This window comes from Electrophorus electricus, chromosome 1 (genome assembly GCF_041902795.1).
Source record: "Electrophorus electricus isolate QZ-2024a chromosome 1, ASM4190279v1, whole genome shotgun sequence".
Classification (NCBI taxonomy): domain Eukaryota; kingdom Metazoa; phylum Chordata; class Actinopteri; order Gymnotiformes; family Gymnotidae; genus Electrophorus; species Electrophorus electricus.
This window is the reverse complement of record NC_137497.1, coordinates 18,008,533-18,032,831: the sequence shown is the minus strand read 5'-3', so window position 1 is coordinate 18,032,831 and position 24,299 is coordinate 18,008,533. Positions and strand designations below refer to the sequence as shown.

The window sequence follows — 24,299 nt, the reverse complement described above, 5'->3', positions numbered from 1 at the left end:
CTTGTAATGCAGGGCAACAAGACTAACTAGACAAACAAAGCAAATAGTCCAAATAAGTGACACTAAAGTGTTGAAAGGAACAGACTTTATAGGGGGTGTTGTGAAGTGGAACACGGGACCTCTGTGTTCTGTGAGGATGTGGCCTTGAAATGAAAACATAAACCACATGGAAGATAGAAAACAAACAAGGACCATGTGGAAAGGAGGATGCTGGTGAGGGGCATTACAATATGTCAAGATATCATCAGTCTTTCTACAAGTTGGAGTTTGTTTAACTGAATTTTTAGAGCATCCAATTAGAATACTATTAATATAAATATAATCTTGCATATATATATATTTTTCTCTATGCACCCCTGTTTTCTTTTCTTCAGTTTGGACAGAGCACTCTCCACACTGCGAGTTATACTGTGTATGACTATGTATGTGACAAATAAACCGAGCTTGAACTTGAACTTGAACTTGATCTTGATTAAATAAAAGCATGGACCTATTTCCCTGCATCTGTTGAGTAAAGTATATGCAATGTAAATATGAAAATGTAAGTTTTACTTGTTTGTTCTACTTCACTGAAATGTGGGACATGAAAAGGGGGATATTGTATAAAAGGGCTGTAATTCCTATCTGGTTCATCCTGTAGAGATGTAAATACTCGGATTATAACTGCTATTCTGAGCTGTAATCTCATGGCCATTGTTTTATTTTAAATCCAGTCTTCTGGAGTAAAGAGCCAAAATCCACTAAAACCATGCTATTGTCCATTTCCTTACAGATTGCACTGAACTACATGTTAAAACAAGAAGGAATTTGAGGTGATCTGACAGAATCAAATACTTTATGAGATGTGAACACTCTGGACAGCACCAACTTGTGAAGAGAGGAACATTATGCACTTTGTAGAGGAGAGTGTCTGAATCTGAGCTTTATTTATACGCCTCTGCATGGAGAGCAGTTTTTATCTGATTTTTGACCTAATCAAATGGGCTTTCTCACCATGTGAAGGTTTTCCTGTAAGTGAACAGTGATAAATCTAAAACAATGGTTTTGGCGTGAAGTCAGTATTTATCCTGCAGTGTTTCTGATGTTGAGCTGGCCTTTGGTTCATTTTATAATTGAATATCCTGCATTACTGAATATATTTATTGTCGTGCATTATGTATCTGCATGCGTTTTTGCAGGTTTACAGCTGTAATCTGTAACAGGAGACATGACCTCCAGAATGAGTCTCTGAGGAACAGCACACACAGAAAGGAGAGAGCTGAGAGAATAGAGGGATTCTGTGGAAAACAAATTTTCACCAGCACTGATCAAAAAAACTCAGAAATGTATGAAAATACCTCAATGCCTTAATCCCTCAAATATTGGTGAAAATGAATGACAATTTCATCAAATGCACTAATTGTAACACGGGAGGAGGTGGAGAGCGAACACATGTGTGAAGTGATGACGCCGTAACGAACCAAACTGATTGACAAGAATAAATAAATAATAAGTTTCAATAATCGACACAGACTAACAATACAGAATAGAATGAAGAACAAACAGGCTAACAGGAGAATAATGTGATAGCAGGGTTATGGCGAGAAATGGGCAACCAGGGAATACAACATTAAGGAAATACTAACGGAGAACAATAATAAAACATAACGGTGAGCATGAAGACAGACAAATGGGAACAACACAGAACTGGGCTACATAAGATCAACAAACAATACTGATGACGAAGATACAGAACTAAACAAGGAAAGCAACATGCAGCAAGAGTAACTAAACACAGAGAACAAACAAGATTGAACTAAACAAAGAACAAATGAGATCAGACTAAATACAGAGAACACACGAGAACGGACTAAACACAGAGAACAAGCGATATCGGACTAAACACAGAGAACAAACAAGAATGGACTAAACACAGAGAACAAACGAGAATGGACTAAACACAGAGAACAATCGAGAATGGACTAAACACAAAGAACAAACGAGAACGGACTAAACACAGAGAACAAGTGATATCGGACTAAACACAGAGAACAAAGGAGATCGAACTAGAAACACAATGATAGAGCCCAAACGAGAACTGACCAGAAACAGTGAGAGACACTCTAAGACCAACAAACAAGATACGTAGGGACAGAGTTTTTATACCACTGCAATCAGGACAAACTAGGAACAGCTGGAGTGAAAGGGGAGGTGACAGGGAACAGTGGAGATGAATGAAAACCCAGAAGTGATTTGGTTGCCATGACAACGGGGAATGCTCAGGCTTGTAGACGTAACACTAATCAGATACACTGAGTGGTTGGTTGTGTTTTAGTCTGATTCAGGGTAAGAGATCAGACTCACCTGAACCCAGCTATGTGTCCATGAAGAGTAACTGGTCAATGGGAGCTCCTGAGCCCTTCAGAGAGAGAGAGAGAGAGAGAGAGAGAGAGAGAGAGAGAGAGAGAGAGAGAGAGAGAGAGAGACTGTTCTACTGAGCTCAGGTAAGGATGATGTAGGGAATGTGACTTCTACTGAGCTCAGATAACGACGATGACCTTTCTATGACTGTTGTCACTTTGTAAATAATTAACTATAAAACTAATATTCTGCCTTTGTGTCATACACAAACTCATCTAGAAATCTGGTCCTACACTTCACTTCCCAGAATCCTCAGTAGAGTCAGGTTAACATCCCCTATCAGCAATCATCTAGTCAGATGGACTTATTGAAATCATCATCTCCGGAGTATTAATTAGATCAACTTGCTCCTCATTTCTATTCCTTTGTAAAAACACTGTTGATGTTCTAAGACTTTGTAAAGTATTGCCTCTGTTTTTCTAGAGCTTGCCAAGCTGTTCCATTGTCTAGTCAGCGTTTCTGTGTATTGACCGGGTTTTGTATTCATTGACATTGTTTTTGGATTCTCCCTGTTTGGATTTGTTTCCTGGTGGAATACATTTTCTGGCTTGGCTTGAACTGTTTTTGACACTCCTATTGCTCCTTTGCTCCAGCAATGCCACTGTTTCAGTTTTGATATAGGCCTGTTATCTGAATTTGTTTTTTGATTATCCATATACCAATAGCATTTTGGATCATAAAAACATTTTTTATTATTTATTATCTGCAAGTGTTGCATTAGCCTTATTCCTAAGCTTCACAAAGCAATCATAAGAGTAACATTGTAAAATATATATAAAATAAAATGAATAAAACAAAAAGAAATCCAATATGACAATGTATGTATGCATGGCAATTCACACATAGTTTCCAGTATCTTCTCCCCAATTGTGCATTTTAGTCTGACTGAGGGTAAGAAGTCGGATTCACCTAAACCCCGCTGAGTGACCAGTCATTGGACCATCTATGGAACTTCAGAGGTGGAGAGTGTTGTAGTGATGAGAGGAAAGTGTCGTTCCTAGATCTTCCTAAGTTCACTCAATACACACTAAATAGAAATAAAGATGCAGACTCTGGAATTAATTGAAGAGAAGAGCTGGTCCCGTCTTTATTCTGAGCTCAATGTTACAAACGAGGCATTGTCCGGAGAATGTTTAACAGTCTCAGGTGGGCACTCCTTTTATACATTTTCTTCTTAACCATTTTTGTTTTTTCATAAAAACTTGGCCAGGTTCCACTATTGTTCTCTAAACCATACATTATTCAATGTATGCAAATTGATATTCAATACTTACACCAACGAGTTCTTGGTACCATTAGGTTCATCCTGAACTACTTCTATTTTTTAAAGGCGATCATATTCTTTCCTGCATGAAACCAGTTTATTCTGGACCATCCCTATTTTTCAGTTTTCAATATTATTTTATTACCTCATAAGGATAGTCTCCTGGTTTAGGACAGTGTTCCTTACTTACAGTCCCACCTGATCAAACTCACTCAGCTCATCATGAAGCCCTTCATGAGCTGCATCAGGTGTGTTAGAGCAGGAAAACACTAGACTATGTAGTGCTGTAGGACTCCATCACAGGAAGTGAGGATCACTGAATTATGTGATTAAATCAATTCATCCAACACTGGCAATGAGGAACAATGGATTAGAGAATTAAATCAATTCATCCAGCACTGACAGTGAGGAACATTGTTTTAGGGGATTAAATTAGTTTATCCAGCCTGAATTGTACAATTGTGCTGGTGTATATAATGGTGTGTGTTATATAGGTATGAATGTGCTACACATTCCCTATTAAACTCAGTGCTGTGTTTGTCCACACTGTACAAAAGGAGAAATCCGCAATCACCTCCAAAAACAATGTGGAATTCATATTCAAGGTGTGTGCATGTATGTGTGCGTGAAGGCAGTAACAAATGCATAGAGTGCTCTCCATCATATAATACAATCACATCATAATTTTCTTTTTTGTAACAGTGTGTTCTTATGACTGTCTGCTGTTTATTCCCAACCAGGAGCTGGAGCACAAACTCATCTCTCTGGTAACGAAGGAGTTGAAGAGGTTTAAGAAGCTACTAAGTCCAGATTACCCACATCCTGCAGAACATGAACCAGACAGACCTCGCTAACATACTACAGACCAGTAAGAGTTCTGGGTCATGGCTTTATGATGGCACTGTTACTCTAACAAAAATTTTGTTTTAAGGTTTTTATTAAAAAATGACTTCAACATCAGTGATAATAAGGTGAAATATTTTGATAATGTTCTTCTGTTTATTAGAGCTGATCTCTGTATATCAGCAAAAGATTAAACACAAACTGATGTAAAAATGTAAAAATAATTAATGAACTGAATGAGATCTACACAGAGCTCTACATCACTGAGGGAGGGAGTGGAGAGGTCAATAATGAACATGAGGTGAGACAGATTGAGACAGCATCCAGGAGACCAGCAACACAGGAGACACCCATCAAATGCATTCACCTCTTTAAAGACAAACCTATCAGAAAAGTGCTGACTAAAGGAATTGCTGGAATTGGAAAAACTTCTGTGCAGAAGTTTATTCTGGATTGGGCTGAAGGGAGAGAAAATCAGAATGTCATCTTCATATTTCCACTACCCTTTAGGGAGCTGAATTTGATCTAGGAGAAAAAGTTCAGTTTGATGGATCTGCTTCATGACTCTTTCCCAGAAACAAAACAATTACAATTAATAGACTCTGATGCTTACAAAGTGATTTTCATCTTTGATGGTCTGGATGAGTGTCGACTTCCTCTAGATTTCCAGAACAATGAAAGATTGTGGGATGTAATAGAGTCGACCTCAGTGAATGTGCTGCTGACAAACCTCATCAAGGGGAATCTGCTTCCCTCAGCTCTCTTCTGGATAACCTCTAGACCAGCAGCAGCCAATCAGATCCAACCTGAGTGTGCTGACCAGATAACAGAGGTACAAGGGTTCAGTGAACCTCAGAAAGAGGAGTATTTCAGGAAGAGAATCAGTGATCAGAGCCTGGCCAGTAGAATCATTACACACATGAAGTCATCAAGAAGTCTCTACATCATGTGCCACATTCCAGTCTTCTGTTGGATTGCAGCCACAGTTCTAGGGAGAATGTTTGGTGAAGCAGAGCATGCAGAGATCCCCAAGACTCTGACTCAGATGTTCACACACTTCCTGATCTTTCAGATAAGACACAAGGACAGAAAATACCATGGAAACACTGACATTAATTTTCACCAGACTAAAAAGACAATTCTGGCACTGGGAAAACTGGCATTCCAACAGCTGGAAAAGGGCAACCTGACCTTCTATGAGGAAGACCTGAGAGAGTGTGGCATTGATGTCAGAAATGTTAGTGTACTCAGGAATGTGTACCAAAATCTTCAGAAAGGAGTCTGGGCTGCACCTGGAGAAGGTGTTCAGCTTTATGGTTTGTTCAGGACTTTTTGGCTGCTTTATATGCCTTTCTTTCCTTCATCTCCAACAACACAAATGTGTTGGAACAGCAAAAGAATGAACTCTCTAAAAGATCAACAAGGTTAAAAATGTCTGAATCCTTAGGAATGCAGTGGACAAGGCCTTACAGAGTCAAAATGGACACCTGGACCTTTTCCTCCGCTTCCTTCTGGGTCTCTCACTGGTGTCCAATCAGACTATCTTACGATGCCTACTGACACAAACAGGAAGCAGCTCTCCTAGCAAAGAACTGAATGATCATTCTCTAGTGCAGGAAGTCCAAACATACCTGAACAGAGAAGGTGACAATCGTCTTTGTGGAGTCAATCTCTCTCCTGCTCAATGGTCAGCTCTGGTGTTTGTGTTGCTGAACTCAGAACAGGATGAGCTTGACCTGATGAAATATGAGCCATCAGAGGAATGTCTACTGAGACTGCTGCCAGTGGTCAAAGCATCCAGAGAAGCCATATTTTCATTCATAAACACATTACTGCACTGGGATCAGTGAATCAGTACCCTATTCACTATTTAAAGTGCTAGCTGACCCATTCGTTAATCCTAAAGTTCTTCTTAAGTGTCTTTGTGCTGCCTTTCCTCTGATTACAGGCAGTGCTCACTGAACACACCACAAAAATAATAATAATAATAATAATAAAAAATAACACACATAAATTTCTCTTTAACTTTCATTAATTTTATTAATTTTTGATTCCGTTGCTTCTTTAAGTGAATGAAGTTGCAAGATTAACAGGTCAGTTTGCCATGATTATTTAAATGCAGTTAAATTAATAGAGGTGTTTTGTAATAAGCCGTAGAGAAGTTTTTGTTAAATGAATAGAGATGTTTTGTAATAAGCCATAGAGAAGTGTTTGTTAAATTAATAGAGGTGTTTTATAACTTTTCACTTTAGCTAATTAAGCTACATGAATGAGGCTAACCAGTTAGCTTTTTTTTTTGATACATTGAAAGGACACATCACATTAATGCAGGTAACAGTTTAGATTATCATCATCAATACCATACACATGACTATGATATGATATATTACGATATATGATTTGATATGAAGTTACTCTTACATAGCATCTTTCTCTGTAATCAACATACTACATGATGGAAACCACAGTCCCCTGGGGGTCTGCATCAGGCACAGGAAGGGGAGAGAGAATAATACACCACTTGGCATGCAGTTCACACACACACACACACACACACACACACACACACACACACACACACACACACACACACACACACACACACACACACACACACACACACACACACATGCACCAGGATAATATGTAGGGTAGCCAGTTTTTACCTGACCTCCATGTTTTTGGGCTGTGGGACATAGACCTGACACCCCAGCACTGAGAAGAAAACACGCTAACCACCAAACCTAAAAGCTTGCTGATTATTTTGGCCACTACAGGGAGACATTAGTTCACTAATACTAGTCATTCTGGTGAAAGTGTTTAAGTATTACCAGTCTTTGTTATTCTTGTGTCTGTAAACAGTTTACTGAAGTTTCTCTTTCATGACTTCATGACTTCGTACATGCATGTATGCGTGTGTTGTGTGATAGAGATTGTGTACGTGTGTGCACATGCATGTATGTCTTTGTGTGTGATAGAGAGAGAGAGAAAGATATTGTGTGCACTTCTGTGTATATAAGTGTGAGGAGTTTTTTTCTTTTTGCAGGTTAGAATACTGCGGTATTAGAGAGAAAGGATGTGCAGCTCTGGCTTCAGCTCTGAGATCAAACCCCTCATCAACCAAAGCTTTGTAAATATGTGTTGATATTTTTGAGTGTGTGCATAGTTGTGTTGGTGTTATTGTGCATGCACATGTTTGTGGGAGAGATTTTTTAAAACTTTTTTTAAACTTTTGAATGTTGAACTGTAAGTGTGAAGAGTTTTTTTTCTTCTCTCTGGAGGCTGTCTGAGTGCAGTATTAGAGAGTAAGGCTGTGCCGCTTTAGCTTCAGCTCTGAGGTCAAATCCCTCATCACACATGAGAGAGCTGAATTTAAACTAAAATAAACCATAAGACTCAGGAGTGAAGCAGCTCTCTGCCCTACTGGAAGATCCACACTGTAAACTGGAGAAACTAGAGTGAGTTTTATTATTGTTTCTTTATATACGCACAAAAGTCAACATCCCTCTCTCACACTGTGTCAATGTTCTCTTTTACACACACACACACACACACACACACACACACACAGTCAGTGTATCACTCAAATCAAGTTGAGTTTATTGGCATGACTGTACAAAATGCAAAATGAAAATAGTAATAATATCACAAATATTATAATAATAAAACCATCAACAACAATAATAGTAACAATAGTAATAACAAATAACAGTTTTAATGTCATTTTAATCTAAAAAGTCATTAAGATGTTAACATTATATGGTAGCTATTTAATGAAGCACAGGGGCACTGAGTTAGTACTCAGAGGATGAGGATGATTTCCCCTGAGGATTCTGGGACATGTAGTGTGTGGTGGTTTTAGAGTGCTGACAGAACCCCCCCCCCCAAAAAAAAAAATAAGGGGACTGGCCAGACTCTTGTGGACTGCTCAGCACAAACCAGAATGTGATCACCTGGAACATCTTCGAGAGTGGACTGCACCACGTCCAAGGCGCTTGCTGTCATCCTTAGTGCGCAGTCGTCCCCTGGGATGAGACGCTGGCTTGTCAGGGTACTGACTGTAGAAATCACTTATAAAAGCAGGTTAATTTATATGGCACCCCCAATCTGCTAGATACTGAAGGACTCCACCGCGCCTCCTGGAATCTAGTAGTTGATGCATCCTCTGCATCTTATTATCTACTGCATCTATCTGAGGGGCTGGCAGTCCATGGAGCCATAAGAGGTTGATAGCCTAGTATAAATTCAAAGGGTATTGTTAAAATATGCGCAAAAATGACCCAATTCTTGATTAGTGCATTTGCACTGTCCATTTGATTGGTCACAGTACCAAGAAGTTAGGCTAATGGACAAACCTATGCATTCAATTAAGGCTGACCAAACATGTGATGTGAACTGGATCCCTCTATCTGATAGGATGTCCTCTGGGATCTGATAATTATGAAATACATTAGTGAACAACTCCTCTGCTGTTTGGATGGTGGTAGGTATGGCTGTGAATAAGACAAACCTTATTCCACTCGAAACTCAATCGGGGTAGTAAGTATGGTCATATATCCTACAGAAATAAGGTCGTATATCCTTAAGTCAATATCCGTAAGTCTATGGTGATGTGGGAGCAAGGATGTTCTGCTACAAGCAATGGTATTAATGTACCTGCTGTCAGGGTCTTAGGGACTTTACACTGAGAGCAGGTGGTGCAAGAAGAAATTAACCAGTGTACTTCCTGTATTACAGATTCTCACCAGTACCATTTCGTAATCAGCTGCCACATGCATAATTAACCTGGTTGTCCCATGGTCATAGAAGAGTGAGCTCAGGTGATGAGTTGGTCCCTGAACTGTTCAGGAATGTAGATCTTACCCAGAGGACAGTCAATTGGCATCTTTAGAGTCTCCAGAGCTCTCTCAATTTCATTATCGATCTCCCAACAGATGGACACAACTGTAACATGATGGAAGCATGTCGTCTGGGACCATGCATGCACTCATTATCCTGGAAAACAGCAATGGCATTAAAGTTTCTAAAAAATGTCTTTAGAAATGACCAAGCTCCAGAAATCATTGCAGATCTTTAACTGAGCTTGGTTTGGGCCCGTTGGCTACTGCCTGCCCCTTACAATCATCCATTGTGACCCCATTGGTGCCTATGATGTATCCCAGGAATGTGGCTGATTGGAGGTGAAACTCAGATTTCTCTCTCTTGACAAAAAGTTGATATTCAAGGAGTCCCAGTCTAGGCAACATGAAATAATGACATACTTTACCTTCTCTAGATATTGTGGCAACAGAAACTATTTAATCCTAGCAATTGATCTAAGATGGAAAAAGCTACCTCTGAAAACAGAATTAATTTGTTTATCAAATCCAAGGTCAAGATCAAATATTATCCCTAGATTCAACCAACACTTAATTTCATTTAAACATTCATTCAGTCATTTGAAAGAATGCAGGTTCGTACAGGTCGGTGTCAGTGGCATAACAATAAAGACTGTGTGTGTGTGTGTGTGTGTGTGTGTGTGTGTGTGTGTGTGTGTGTGTGTGTGTGTGTGTGTGTGTGTGTGTGTGTGTGTGCTCTTTTCTATAGCTAGACTGTGCTCACTGAGCTTGTACTTGAGTAGGACCTCTCTCTTTATGTCTCTGCCAGTAAGTAGATACTTTGCTAATTCCCTGTTTAGGGCCTGATGAATTTACTTTAGTACATTTTAGTTTTAGTGTCATATTCCAAGGGTTACATATACTTGTTTTTCTTTGCCTTATAGTCTGATTCATAAAGCAGTGCTGGTGTGAGACTGCTCTGTGGTAGTGCAGACTCATCACTCTCTTTCTCAGTCTCTATAACTGTCTAACTGTTCACACATTCATACACAAAGTTTTTTTTCTCTCTCAGACATTGTCTGTCTATCTCTCTCTCACACACAGTCTTTCTTACAATTATCAGTCTTTCTCCAGCTCTTTCACTCTCAGTCTCTCACCCCCCCCACACACAGACATAATTGGTATTTCCCTTTCTCTCTCACCTACATATACATTATCACTATTAATCAGATACACATACACACACTCCCATGCCTCTCTCTCTCTCCCTCTCTCTCTCCCACACACACACACACACACACACACACACACTATCACTGTATTAATCAGATTCAAATACCCTCCATCTCTCACTCTCTCTTTATATAAACACACACATACATTATCAATGAATCTATATTTCTCTCACTAACACACACATTTACCATATAATGTGTATGAAATGTTTAAGGAAGAGTGGTGCAGTTTAATTTCTGAGTTTTCTTAATTTCAGGCTTGATGCCCAACAGCTGTGCTAGGTCTATATCAACCCAGTGACCCAGTTACTTAGTGTTGGGACTTTGCTAAAGTGTTGAGGCAAGCTCCTAGCTAGTAACTCTAGATGTTGTGCTCTGTGAGCGCTTGTGCTACACCTCTCTTCTGCTCTTCGAGGGTGCCTGTGTTTTTACACTCCCCTGCCTTCTCCAGTTTTCCCTCTCACGTCTCTCTCTCAGCTTCCCTTAGTCACTAAAGCTCCTCCCTGTTTTCTGGTTTTGTTTGTAAAGCTTTAGAGTTTTGTTTTCCCCAGTGCATCAGGGCTGCCATTCTTCCCATGGCGTCCTTTGTTTTCCATTTTTTTCCACAGTCAGTGTGGTGTTTATTTTTTCCACTTGTTTTGTCGTTTTCCATTCCATGAAACGTGATATATGCACAGTTCATTTAATGGCTGTGTGTGTCTGCGTGTGGGACAGTGCCATGCTCTTTAATTTTGCCTGTGTGTGTAGAATGTGATGTGTTTTCATGACTGACTGTTCTGTGAGTATCCAGCCACTATTGAGCTGATGTGGTCTGAGTCTATGACACAGAAGAGGATGACCAAAACACATCTGATTCCTCACATGATTCTCCATGGTAACATGTGTTAGTGTGAATGTGTGAGCATGGCTGCAGCACAGGGCTGTGTCCTCCCCATGTCTTCTAGCACCTGGACATCACACACACATGACCTGGATACCACATGCACCTGGCATGGACACCACCAACCTGATCTAGATTACACTATAATACTACATATTATACTATATATAGATATTATACTATAATATCATATCAAATTATAATAAAACATGATGAATCTAACAAAGGGTCTTAAATTACTTTATTGACTTTTAAAATCTTTAATTGAGAAATATTCAAGTCATTAAAAATATATTTTTAAAGGTTTTGCGGCCCATATGAATACATACCACCCCAGTCTTTAATCTCTGCTCCGGTCACTCTGGTGCATATTGATACCCAAACATATGTATGGCCTCAGGTCTGTCTCTCTCTCTGTCTCACTCACCCTCACACAACCCCTTCCATTGGTTGATTTCTCTCAAAGATCCTTTCAACTCCTCCCCCTACCCAGAGATTTAGTAGTGAACTTTGGGTGAAGCAATGGGTTTGATCTGCAAAAGTATTTCAGCCTGATCAATATGTTTAAAAAGTTTAAACAAGTCTTAGGATTGATTCTTTAAAAGTAAGACTCTGAAGTTTGAAGCAGACATTTGATACCCATTCAGAGAAGATAAAGTCACATGTCAAAGGGCAACATGAGCTCAGGTTTGCTGACAAAAGGAATGCCCATCATGACACTGCCCCCAAGTTCTCATATAAATAGGGGTAGAACTCACTGAGCATCACAGATAGAACGATGAGCCTAGAATCACATCTCTTATTCTATACTCATGATGAACTCATATTATAAAGAAGCTGCTCTTATGGCATGGAGGACAAAGAGAACAGAAACCCTGAAACAAGCTTTTATGAAAAAACTCAACACACATACCTGTATAATCTGGATGAATCCTATTTCAGCCATGAAGCACCCAGACTATTCAAGACAGGGTTCACCCACCCACTGTCCAGAGCTTTGAAGCTGTGCTGCATTCAGATACCTCCATCCTCGAACAAGATTCAGGCTATTGCTGAAGTAGTAGTAGCCAACCTGCAGGAGGTACAGAACATCTAAGCTGCTCTCAGAAGCATCAAAGAAAAAAAAACAAAGTGTGCAGGGAGCATGAAGATGTCATGAACTACTGGAATCTGCATGAAAACCTGAACCCCAGTGATCCGGTCATGTGGGAAACCTTATCGACAACCACTCTGGTCCTTCACCCAAGAAAAGAGTGCTGATGAAGGAGTGGATCATGCTGTTCTGCAAAACCATTGAAATCAGAGTCAGAACAGGATGTCACAGATGAGAACAAAACTGTATCTAATTTGGAAAATCTGATGTGTGTAGTACGAGAGTCTAGCAATCAGTAGAGTTCGATAGTATCTGAAGCCAATAATATGTTACCCATTACATGCATATATAAATCACATTCTTTGATTGCATGCTTTCATTTTTAGCTGAATGTAACAAACATAACCTCTTTTACTGAAAGATACTAATAAATCCATAATCCATTCTAGCACTCTTCATCGTGTTTCAATGAGTTCACCATGATTGAACATCTGCTGAAAAATATTTACTATGCTCCCTCAAACCCCGGGTCCTATGGAGGGGTCGAGAGTCTGCAAAGGTCTGTGGTGGAAGAAATGGGTAAAAGGGTTGATGATAAGGAAATCAAAAACTGGTTACCAGCTCAGCATGTATACACCCTACATAAACCAATCTCTGTGAAATTTAAAAGAAAGTAATTTTAGGAAACATAGATGAACAATAGCAGGCCGATTTGGTAGACATGTCTAACTTATCACAGCATAGTGATAACATGAATTTTATGCTAATGTGTATAGATATACTTTCCAAGTATGCTTGGGTACGTGTGATAAAAAACAAGACGGATGCCGAGGTTACCAAAGCCTTTGTTTCGATTCTAAAAGAAGGCAGAGGTGCTAAAAAACTTCAGACTGATTTTTTAAATTAAAGTTTAAAAACCATGAAAAAAATGTAACATCAATCACTTTGCTACCGGAACGGGGCAAAAAGCTTCAGTGTGTGAACGGTTCAACAGGGCGTTGAAAACCAGAATGTGAAGATACCTCAAAGCCATCAGTACAAGAAAATACATCAATGTGGTGCAGGACTTGGTTCATGCATATAACAACAGCTATCACAGTAGCATCAAAAGGAAACCCATTGAAGTGAATGAAGGAAATTCATTCACAGTGTTTAAAACCTTGTATGGGTTGTTTCAACACAAAAAGGTGGAAAAACTAAGATTCAAATTTATAGTCGGTGATTACCGTCAGAATTTCACAATTAAAAAGAACTTTATGGATGAATATTTTAGTTTCTGAATGTCTAAGGAGACACTCTCCCATATACAAATTACAGGATTTTGATGGGGAAAATATAGAAGGGACCTTTTATGAACAGGAGCAGCAAAAGATTATAGTGGGAAAAGACAAAGCCTTTAAAATAGAAAAGATACTATCCGAAAAAACTAGGAACTGAAAAAAGATGAGCTTGATCAAGTGGTTTGGCTGGCTCGATAAATTTAACTCCTGGATTCCAGCCGAGGACATCCTTAACATTGTAAAAGGTTGGGGGGGGGGGTCTTTAATTGTGTGCTCACGTCTCTGTGTAAAAAGACGCGTTCGGTTCCTTTGTAAGCAAACCCAAACTAAGCAAGCCTTTGGTTAACTCTAAATGCACATTACTGACATAAAACTGTTGCTGAATAGAGCATTAGTCCCCCCTTTTCTATTTTATATTGATTTCTATTGACCATTGACGTGCCATTTTCTTGGAGTGACAGCAATTCACACCTATGTGTGAAGGGGGAAGGGGCAGGTGACTAGCATTTACTTCCAGGTGTTTCCAAGTGTTTCTAGAGCAAGTAGTGTGATTGGCAGCTGTTTCATCAAACAGAGGAGGGTTAGACGAAAACATAGACCCCTCACTTGCCTTATTTAGTCAATCCTTTAATGTTTAAAGGTCTGCGCACTGTGCACTGTCAGTGCTTCAGTGTTAGTAGATAGCCTAGCACTTGGGTTTGACGCTGTTTGGCGAAACTCGTACAACCATAAGAATAATTTGATAATTTTACCAATACGTTTGGACATCATGGAAAGGAAGAGGCTTATTTTAGCTGAAGTTTATGTGGAGTTGTTTGGGTGCTGCCAGCGTGGACTAGCTTCGATGTTTGTATAGCAAATCACTGGATGCTTCCATTGACTGCTGGAAAAATTCGTAATCCTGATACAAATCGTAAGTATAAATGAGAAGGTATATTTCTTTACAGTATTACAGCATTTACAGTATTTTCCCCAGCATTTACAGTATTAGCTACAGTATTTTCCTATAATAACAATGATGCTATGAAGCTAATATTGTTGTGGAACTTACTAAAGTAACTTACTCTGATATTTTAGCAAAAAGAAACATGCAAACTTGATGTATAGTGACTGATGACTTTGTGTGCATTTGGAGAGGTTTTTGGTCACTTTGGAGAAGTCTAGGACACCTACTGGAAACATTGTGTAGCTACTTAGTCATTAGTCATGTATATGCTCAAAACTGTTCAGTTTATTAGACAAGACGCTGGTGAATCAGGAAATGTAGAGTATGAGTGAAAATGAATCTCCAGCATCGACACACATTATAAACCCAAAACATCAAAGGCGTTTTATGTTTTGTATTTTGACATTTTCTTCTATATTAGATGAGCTCAAATGGAACCTAAATGATGGACAAATAAGCCTGGATGTGAATGGATGTCTTATCCCAAGTGTCTACTTCAATTTGAATCCTGAATGATCATTGTGCTATGTGTACAATTTCAGATAACTAGTGTTAGTCAATCAAAAATGATCTTAAAACTGCAGGTGCATGGACAGGTTTTGCTGGAGCGCTGTGGGAACAAGGGGGAGGGATACAGATATTGCACCAACTGGCCATTGAGTCCCTGATTAGTCCACGCACAGCCTCAATCCTCCGTTCCTCCTCTTGACGAAGAAGACACTTGCGGTGTCTTGGAGAGGTGGAGGGTCAAATGAAACCTTGCTGAAGAGCCTCTTTAATATATTGTCCCATTGCTCTTTCCTCCTCTTGGGAGAGAGGGTAAACCCTACATCAGGGAGGAACCGGGACCTCCTTCAGTGTGATGGCGCAGTCCCAGTCATGGTGTGCAGGTAGCTGTGTTGCTCTCGTAGGGCTGAATACCTGCACCAGGTCACTGTATTCCTGTGGCACGGTGAGGTCATTATCGGCCTCGGGACTCTTGATGGAGGTGGACTGCAGGGACACTGTCTGGTGAAGAAGACGTTTGCCCTCGCAGGCGACCGCCTACTCAAGGACCCGATTCTCCGTCCACTGCATGTGGGGATGTGTGCCTTTAACCATGGAAGCCCTAGCGTAATTGGATGAGAGACGGAAGGGAAGAGGTAAAAAGCAACATGCTCCACATGTTCAGTTTCAAGGAGGACACGAGGAGTAATGTGTTATGAGCCCCAACCCCACGGGTCCCCCATCGAGTGCCTGCATGCTTAACGGAGTGGGGAGGGTAATGGCTCTTATTCTCAACTTCTTAGCAAATCCCCAGTCCATTACATTGCCCCCTGCACCAGAGTCAACCAGTGCCGAAGTGGAGAGTCGACGGCCCATGTGTACAATCACCACAGATAGTATGCACATAGACAGGTTTGAGGAAAACTGCAACAATTGCAGTGCTCCCTTCGGTTCTCCGGCTTGCCTTTTACGCTGGCCACACTTAGCTGCATGGGCTCCACCGGAACTTCTGCTTGCGCCACTGCAGGTGCATTCTCCTGCTGTTGTCGACCTCGGGGAAATTGCCGGGATCGCTCCTACAGGAGATGGTCATACGTGATAGCAAGGTGTACTACCTCATTCAGTGAGTTGGCTTCCTGCTTACATGCCAGTTCCGTCTGTAGGTCTGCCAATGACGAATGTATCAGCCAAGGCAGACTCTTTCCACCTAGCTCCCGCAGCTAACATCCAGAATTCCATGGTGTAATCTACCATTGTTTGGATTCCTTGCCTCAGGCATAGCAAGTAGTGCTCACAAAGACTCCCCTGACACTCAACCGTGACAATGAATCAAACAGAGGGTCCTCAAAATTGTTTTATTGGCTTAATTGAAAAATAAACATTTTAAGTGATTTAAATAAAAAGAAAAGTTTTCAGCCTCTTTATAATATTTATATATGAATACATATCACCCCAGTCTTTAATCTCTGCTACGCTCCTCATGTCAATCTGGCACATACTGATAACCAGACATGTGTACAGTCTCAGGTCTGTCCCTCACTCAGCCACTCACACACACCCCTCCCATTGGTTGATTCTCTCAGAAAGACACAACTCCTCCTCTACCCATGCTGGAATACACCTTCTGACAAAAATTATGTAATGACTTTAGGCCAGAAAGTTCAAAACATGCCGCCTTTTTTCTCCCCAACCAAGCAGACCTGTGTATGAAAGGGATGTGAGATTTGTTTAATTGAGATATATTAATGTGATTAAATATATTACAGTCTCATATTCTACCACTCTGTATTCTCTGCTTTCTCTCTGTTCAGTGCCCTTCTCTCTGACACACACACACACTCACGCTGTAGTCAGAGGTCACAGTTATTCTTTGTGAGCTAGCTAGGAAAGGTTATTGTAACATGCTGTTAAATGTCTATATTCTGATGGTTATTGATAAATATAACCGCTGATATATTTATATATATTGATAAATATGACCGCTGTATCATAGAGTTCCAGTTATATGTACGTGAACCATTTTGATCAACTGAAATGTAGACGTATGTACATGTAACATTTTTCTGATTATGTAAATCATACGGCTATTCTAACTCTCATGGCTAGCTAAATAGATTACAATTTTGATTTCTATTGTGTAATACTTTGGATATAAATGTTTACATTTTCTGTTACAGAACAAGACAAAATATAGTCATCCAGTATAGTCTACCCTTTTGAGAAAAACCTGAACTTCAAAGTGGGTGAATCTATTTATAAAAAATTGAAACAATAAGATCACAGTTCATTTAGATTACATGCTTTGCGAGTGCTTTAGGTATGAGGGCTACCATAAAGGTAATCTTTCTGCTCACACATCAGTCGGTCTGTAATTCTGTACTCTGTGTTTCTAAGGTTCCAACTTTCACGAGTTCCTTGAATCTGTGGAGAAAAGTGCTGACCAAGGTAATTTCTAATTTGTGAACCTTTATACATTTTATGTAATTTATTTATCATTTAAATTTTTTATTACTTCTCATTTGTAGATATGAGAAGACCAAAAACAGTTCCTATGCTGAATGAATTGTTGCATGGTAATCTTTTCTAGAGTGTGTCTACCATATGTTAAAAGAGCTGCTTTATTTCTAAAAGTTTATGCAGTGTGTTAATTTGTCACACAGAGGCAGAAGGGGTGAATCCGATATACCTCTCAACCGTCGTCAACTATTCGAGTCCTCTGGTGGAGCTAACAGGTTTTGCAGCAGACCTTGTACAACTAAAGAAATGCATACAGTCCATATGAACACACTCTGGTGGAGGGTAGCTCCATCACAGGGTGAAAAGTTTCACTTCACTCTGGCACTGGAGCTAAAATGCTAACAGCTCCCCTGAGGTGTTCAGACCATGATTCAGAGACAAAAGATAAAAACAGACCAGCTGAACTGGTTTCTGGTAATGAAAACTGCCGTGTAGAAATTCCAAACTGTACAAAACTGAAGCCAAATCATCTGAGTGTTCATATTTTCTCTCTCTCTCTCTCTCTCTCTCTCTCTCTCTCTCTCTCTCTCTCTCTCTCTCTCTCTCTCTGTACTCCTCCTATGTCTCTCTCTCACCATCTCTCACAGACATGTGACAGCAGCACTACACCATGATGGCTCTCTCTCTGTCTCACACAACACATGTTGATAGAAAGTGTTTCATTCTTTTCAAGCAGCTAAACTGGTTTCTGGTGATGACAAGTGGTTGTGTCTCAGTTCCAAACAGAACTTAAACAGAAAAATCCCCAGTATGAATTAAAACCTACACTGTTAGTGTAGTGACCTGAAGTGCTAACTTTACCCATCCAATGTTATCTAAACACTTGTACAGTGATGTTAACACCCGCAGTGTTAATACACCTCTTACAGTATTCATGGTGTTTACATATTTGTATTTGTGTCTGTCTCTGTGATCATGGTTGTTTCTCTCTTGTTTTCTGCATCTGCTTCCATGTCTTCCTGTGTCTTCTGTTCTCACCATGTCTGCTCTAGTGTCTTCCTTCTTTTCCCAACATGCACACACAGATGGACATATGGTATAAACACACACATGGAGGGAGATATGATATTCACAACAAGACTTGTTCTTCCACTCTTGTGATGTTATGGGACTGAAATGTGCTCATACTGGTTTGGCTCCTTCTAAAGAGAAAAAAAAGGTGCAACTAGATTATCGTTCAGATCATAACAGGAAAGAAACAGAGTGTGTGTGTACAGATGGACTGCAGTGAAGAAACAGAGCATGTGTACAGGTGGACTCCAGTGAAGAAATAGACAGTGTGTGTACAGGTGTGTTTATAGTAGTAATAAACAGTTATGATCAACAATTGGTCAGTTATGTTGCTACAGTAGTGAAAACTCAGTAGTGAAACAGTAGCTAAAGTGAGTGTGTTGACAATTAATTAATCTGGACATCCTGATGAAGACAGATCCAGACATTCTTCCTGAAGACTTATAGACTGAACAGTAAAGGTAACACTGCTCCCATGCTTCATAGATATTGCTGTAATCTTGTGTATTTCTCTCTGTAATTAATTATGGCTTTCAGTAAGATTCCTAACACCAATCATTAGCCACATTCCTAAAACCAGTCATACGGCCAGATTCCTAATACCAATTATATGGCCAGATTCCTAATACCAATCATACGACCAGATTCCTAAAACCAACCATGTGGCCAGATTCAGAAAGCCTATCATATTTACATTTACAGTAATTATAGTATTTAGAAGATGCTCTTATCCAGAATGACTTGCAAAATTGCTTTGTCATTTACTCATAGAAAACATCCTAGCCAGTACAGTAGGTTAGAGTCCAAGATACCAATGATCTAGAATACAGGGATCACTGCTGATGCCTACAAGTACAAAATACATAAGGTCTATCTTAAACAATGATAAGTGTAATACACAATAAGTGCTAGGGTTTGTTAAACAACATCAGTGTAATAAACAATACCCTACAATAAGTACTAATTTACTCAGGGTCAGTTGTCATTTAAATATTCCACAAATAGTTGGGTCTTCAGTCTGCGGTTGAAGACTGCAAGGGACTCTGCTGTCCGGACAGCAAGTGGGAGTTTATTCCACCATCTTGGAGCCAGGACAGAAAATAGTCTAGTTGCTTGTCTTCCATGAGACCTGAAGCACGGTATTTCAAGCCAAACCTTACTTGAGGTTCGAAGTACTCAAGGTACGAATCAAGGACCATTGACCTCCTGTATGAAGGGGCTGGTCCATTTTTGACTTTGTAGGCAAGCATCAAGGCTTTAAATCTGATGCGTACAGCTACTGGAAGTCAATGAAAGGAGCACAGCAGTGGAGTAATGTGAACTTCAGAAAATTGAAGACCAGTCATGCTGCTGCATTCTGGACAAGTTCAGAATGAACTTAAGGACAAATTCACATCCAAGAATACCTAGATCTGCAGGAAAGTCCACATACCTGGACTACTGGATTTGAACCTTTCCTGTACAAAGTGTTGCAACAAGACCAAACTCAAATAAGGAAAATATTCTTTATTAATTCTAATGTATCCTACAAGATATTTGATTGTGTGGACTATGAATCCACAGTTTCCCTCAGTGAATGTAACAGGTTCCGCAACCTGAACAGTTCTGAGAGTCCCTCTTTAGAAATTTATGTGAACTTTCCATATGTCTTTGAAATGTTCTGAGCGCAAGCGGAGACAGAGTCACAGTATGGGGAATGCAGTTTATTAGAGAACACACGTAGTCCATAGATGTAATTCAAAGTACAAGCCGTATATCCAGAAAATCATGTATGTTTATACAGTATATGACATACAGCTGTCTTTACTGTCTGTAAATATATTCTGTATATGACATACAGCTGTCTTTATTGTCTGTTTATTATCCACATCTGACTCCCTGTTTCATTGAATTTCCACCACAGTATGCATGTATATACTGTATATGATATACACCTGTCTTTATTGTCTGTCTACATATATACTGTATTTGACATACAGCTGTATTTACTGTCTGTGTATATAATGCATATGACATACAGCTGTCTTTAGTGTCTGTATGTGTGGATATACTGTGACACAGCTGTCTTTACTGTCTATATGTATGATGTATATTCTGTATATGACATACAGCTGTCTTTATTGTCTGTATGTATGTATATACAGTATATGACATACAACTGTCTTTATTGTCAGGATGTGTGATGTATATACTGTATATGACATAGAGCTACCATTACTGTCTGTATTTATGTTTATACTGTATATTGCATAGCTGTCTTTACAGTCTGTATGTATATACTGTATATGACATACGGCTGTCTTTATTGTCTTTATGTATATTTATACAGTATTCGACATACAGCTGTCTTTACTCTCTGTATGTATATACTGTATATGACATACAGCTGTGTTTATTGTCTGTGTGTATATATTGTATATGACACTCAGTTGTCTTTATTGTCCGTATGTATAATGTATGGCCTACAGGTACCATTACTGTCGGTTTGTGTGTGTATACGTTATGACATAGAGCTGTCTTTATTGTCTGTTTGTGTGTATATACTGTATAAGACATACAGCTGTCTTTACTGTCTGTATGTATGTACTGTATGTGACATACAGCTGTCATTACAGTCTTTATGTATTCTTTATACTGTATATGACACTCAGCTGTCTTTATTGTCCGTATGTATAATGTATGGCCTACAGCTGTTTATTGTCTGTATGTATGTTCATACTGTATATGACATAGCTGTCTTTACTGTCTGTATGTATGATGTATATTCTGTATATGACATACAGCTGTCTATTGTCTGTTTGTATATTTATACTGTATATGACATAGCTGTCTTTACTGTCTGCATGTATATAATGTATATGACATACAGCTGTCTTCTATTGTCTGTATATGTTTATATACAGTATGTCTTTATTGTCTGGATGTGTGATGTATATACTGTATATAATATACCGCTGTCTTTATAGTCTGTATGTATATTTATATGTAATGTTGAGCGATAAGGAGGCGGACGCATGTGCGGAGAGGAGCGAGATTTATTATGCCCAAATCCAAAATCAGAGTTGTTATCGTAGTCTAGGCTCAAAGAGCCAACACGGAGAGCACGGGGATATATAAGTAGACAAAATAAACACACGAAGGCAAACTGGGAAGCAGGCTATAACTAAGGCTAGGGAAAACTCATGGCTAAGAAACACGGAGTACAAACCAACAAAACCATAAAAATAAACATGCAAACATTCAATGAACTAAACACATACACAAATCATTCAAACAATGAACAGCAACAACCAAGGCACACAACAGGGATTAAATGCATGAATTTCACCAAAACTAGAAACGAGGGACAGGTGTAAGCAATCAAACAAGGTGAGCACAAAACGAAACTATGGAACGGAACTAAACACAAGACAAGGAAAACACGGAACACGGAAGATGGAAGGGACTGAACGTGACATTATACATTATTTGACATACAGCTGTATTTACTGTCTGTATGTATATACTGTAAATGACATACAGCTGTATTTACTGTCTGTGTGTATATACTGTATAAGACATACAGCTGTCTACTGTCTGTATGTATGTACTGTATGTGACATACAGCTGTCATTATAGTCTTTATGTATGTTTATACTGTATATGACATACACCTGTCTTTATTGTCTGTGTGTTTATATGTATGTGTATCTGACTTACAGCTGTCTTTACTGTCTGTATGTACATACTGCATATTACATTCCGCTGTCTTTACTGTCTGTATGTATATACTTGTATTTGACGTACAACTGTCTTTATTGTCTGTATGTGTGTATATATACTGTATATGACATACATGTATCTTTACTGTCTGTATGTATATTCTGGAAATGACTTACAACTGTCTTTACTGTCTGTATGTGTGTATATACTGTATATGATATATAGCTGTCTTTACTGTCTGTATGTGTGTATATACTGTATATGATATATAGCTGTCTTTACTGTCTGTATGTGTGTATATACTGGATATAACATACAGTCTTTTGATCCCCCTCAAGACACTAACACTTTCTGAAATCTTCATACAGATTTTCTCTGTTGTTTTCTACAGGTCTGCAAAGATGCACCATAACAGATAAACTAAGACATTTACCAAGACTCTGCTGGTTGTGTGGTCTCCTGTAACTCAGGTAAGGCTCTGACCTTAAGTAAAGAAATTAGGGTGCTAGTAACACCTACATCTTGCATTTGATTCACAGGGTGCACACGTACTGTCACACTGATACACATGTAAGCCACTCTGGAGAAGAGTGTCTGTAAATGTGTGTGAACAAATGAATCCTTATTAAATCCTCGATAAATCAGTTTTCTTACTGGGTAACTCCATCACAATTGTCAGATTTTAATAACTATTGTACCAAGGGTCGATTTCACGCAGACACCTATAACAGAGCCACAAACATTTTCATTACATGTTTACATACTTCCTCACATATTTGTTTCTGGGTTAAATTTCCTGTGTTTAAGATCAACATTTTTTACTCGTAACTACTACTTCTTTTTGATAAACACGTGCAACCTCTGAAATAATGTGGATTAACCTGTTTATTGCTGCTGTGTTTCAGTTGAATGTTGTTTCAGATTGGTCATGAACAACCAAGAGAAAACAAGTCAGGAGAACAATTCCAATGTTTGAAACTAATCACTAGGGGGCACTGTTTCACATATTCATTAAACTGTCTCATTGAATTTGTGATGAATTTGAGTAAGAATACATAATTTTTATATATATATTTTTGTTGAGTCAGTTTGAGTGTCACTGGGCTGTCAGACCCACAGGCTGTTAGTTGTGTTGTGTATTGTGAATCTGGCCCATGGGCTATGTGTTGTGTATTGGGTGGGCTGTGTGCTGTGTGTCTGCACCAGAACAGTGCAAATGCACTGTAAGGCACATCCATTAGTATTGTGCAGGTCATACCTCAGTCTACAGTACTACACATACAGTCTGATTACACATACATATACACATACAGTCTTGTCCTCCATGTTGATTGGGTGTATGGCAGTGTAGTGTCTGTATCCCTGTCACATCTGGTCCTCCATGTTGGTTGGTTCTCCTTCCAGCAGCAGTCTGTGGGCTGCCATCTCACCCTCACAGGCCTGTTCTCTGATCACTCCCATCTCACCCTCACAGGCCTGTTCTCTGATCACTCCCATCTCACCCTCACAGGTCTGTTCTGTGATCACTCCCATCTCACCCTCACAGGCCTGTTATCTAATCACTCCCATCTCACCCTCACAGGTCTGTTCTCTGATCACTCCCATCTCACCCTCACAGGCCTGTTCTCTGATCACTCCCATCTCACCCTCACAGGCCTGTTCTCTGATCACTCCCATCTCACCCTCACAGGTCTGTTCTGTGATCACTCCCATCTCACCCTCACAGGCCTGTTATCTAATCACTCCCATCTCACCCTCACAGGCCTGTTCTCTGATAACTAAATATATAGTTTGATTTTGTGTATCACACAACTTTGAAAATCAT

General features: G+C 39.4%; 1 protein-coding gene and 1 long non-coding RNA gene across 2 annotated transcripts in view; one reads left to right on the top strand and one right to left on the bottom strand.

Moving 5' to 3' along the window:
* LOC113568987 (STING ER exit protein-like) overlaps positions 1-24,299 on the bottom strand; it is a 222,034-nt gene that overhangs the window by 100,428 nt on the left and 97,307 nt on the right. The window contains exon 3 of the mRNA XM_026997116.3: positions 15,440-15,460. Within this exon, the coding sequence (XP_026852917.3) occupies positions 15,440-15,460 (21 nt within the window). The remainder of the gene's footprint in view (positions 1-15,439; positions 15,461-24,299) is intronic.
* Positions 18,985-23,985, top strand: LOC145657429 (uncharacterized). Its single transcript, XR_014123067.1, has 3 exons — positions 18,985-19,233; positions 22,866-22,944; positions 23,380-23,985. It is a non-coding gene; the product is annotated as an uncharacterized LOC145657429 (long non-coding RNA).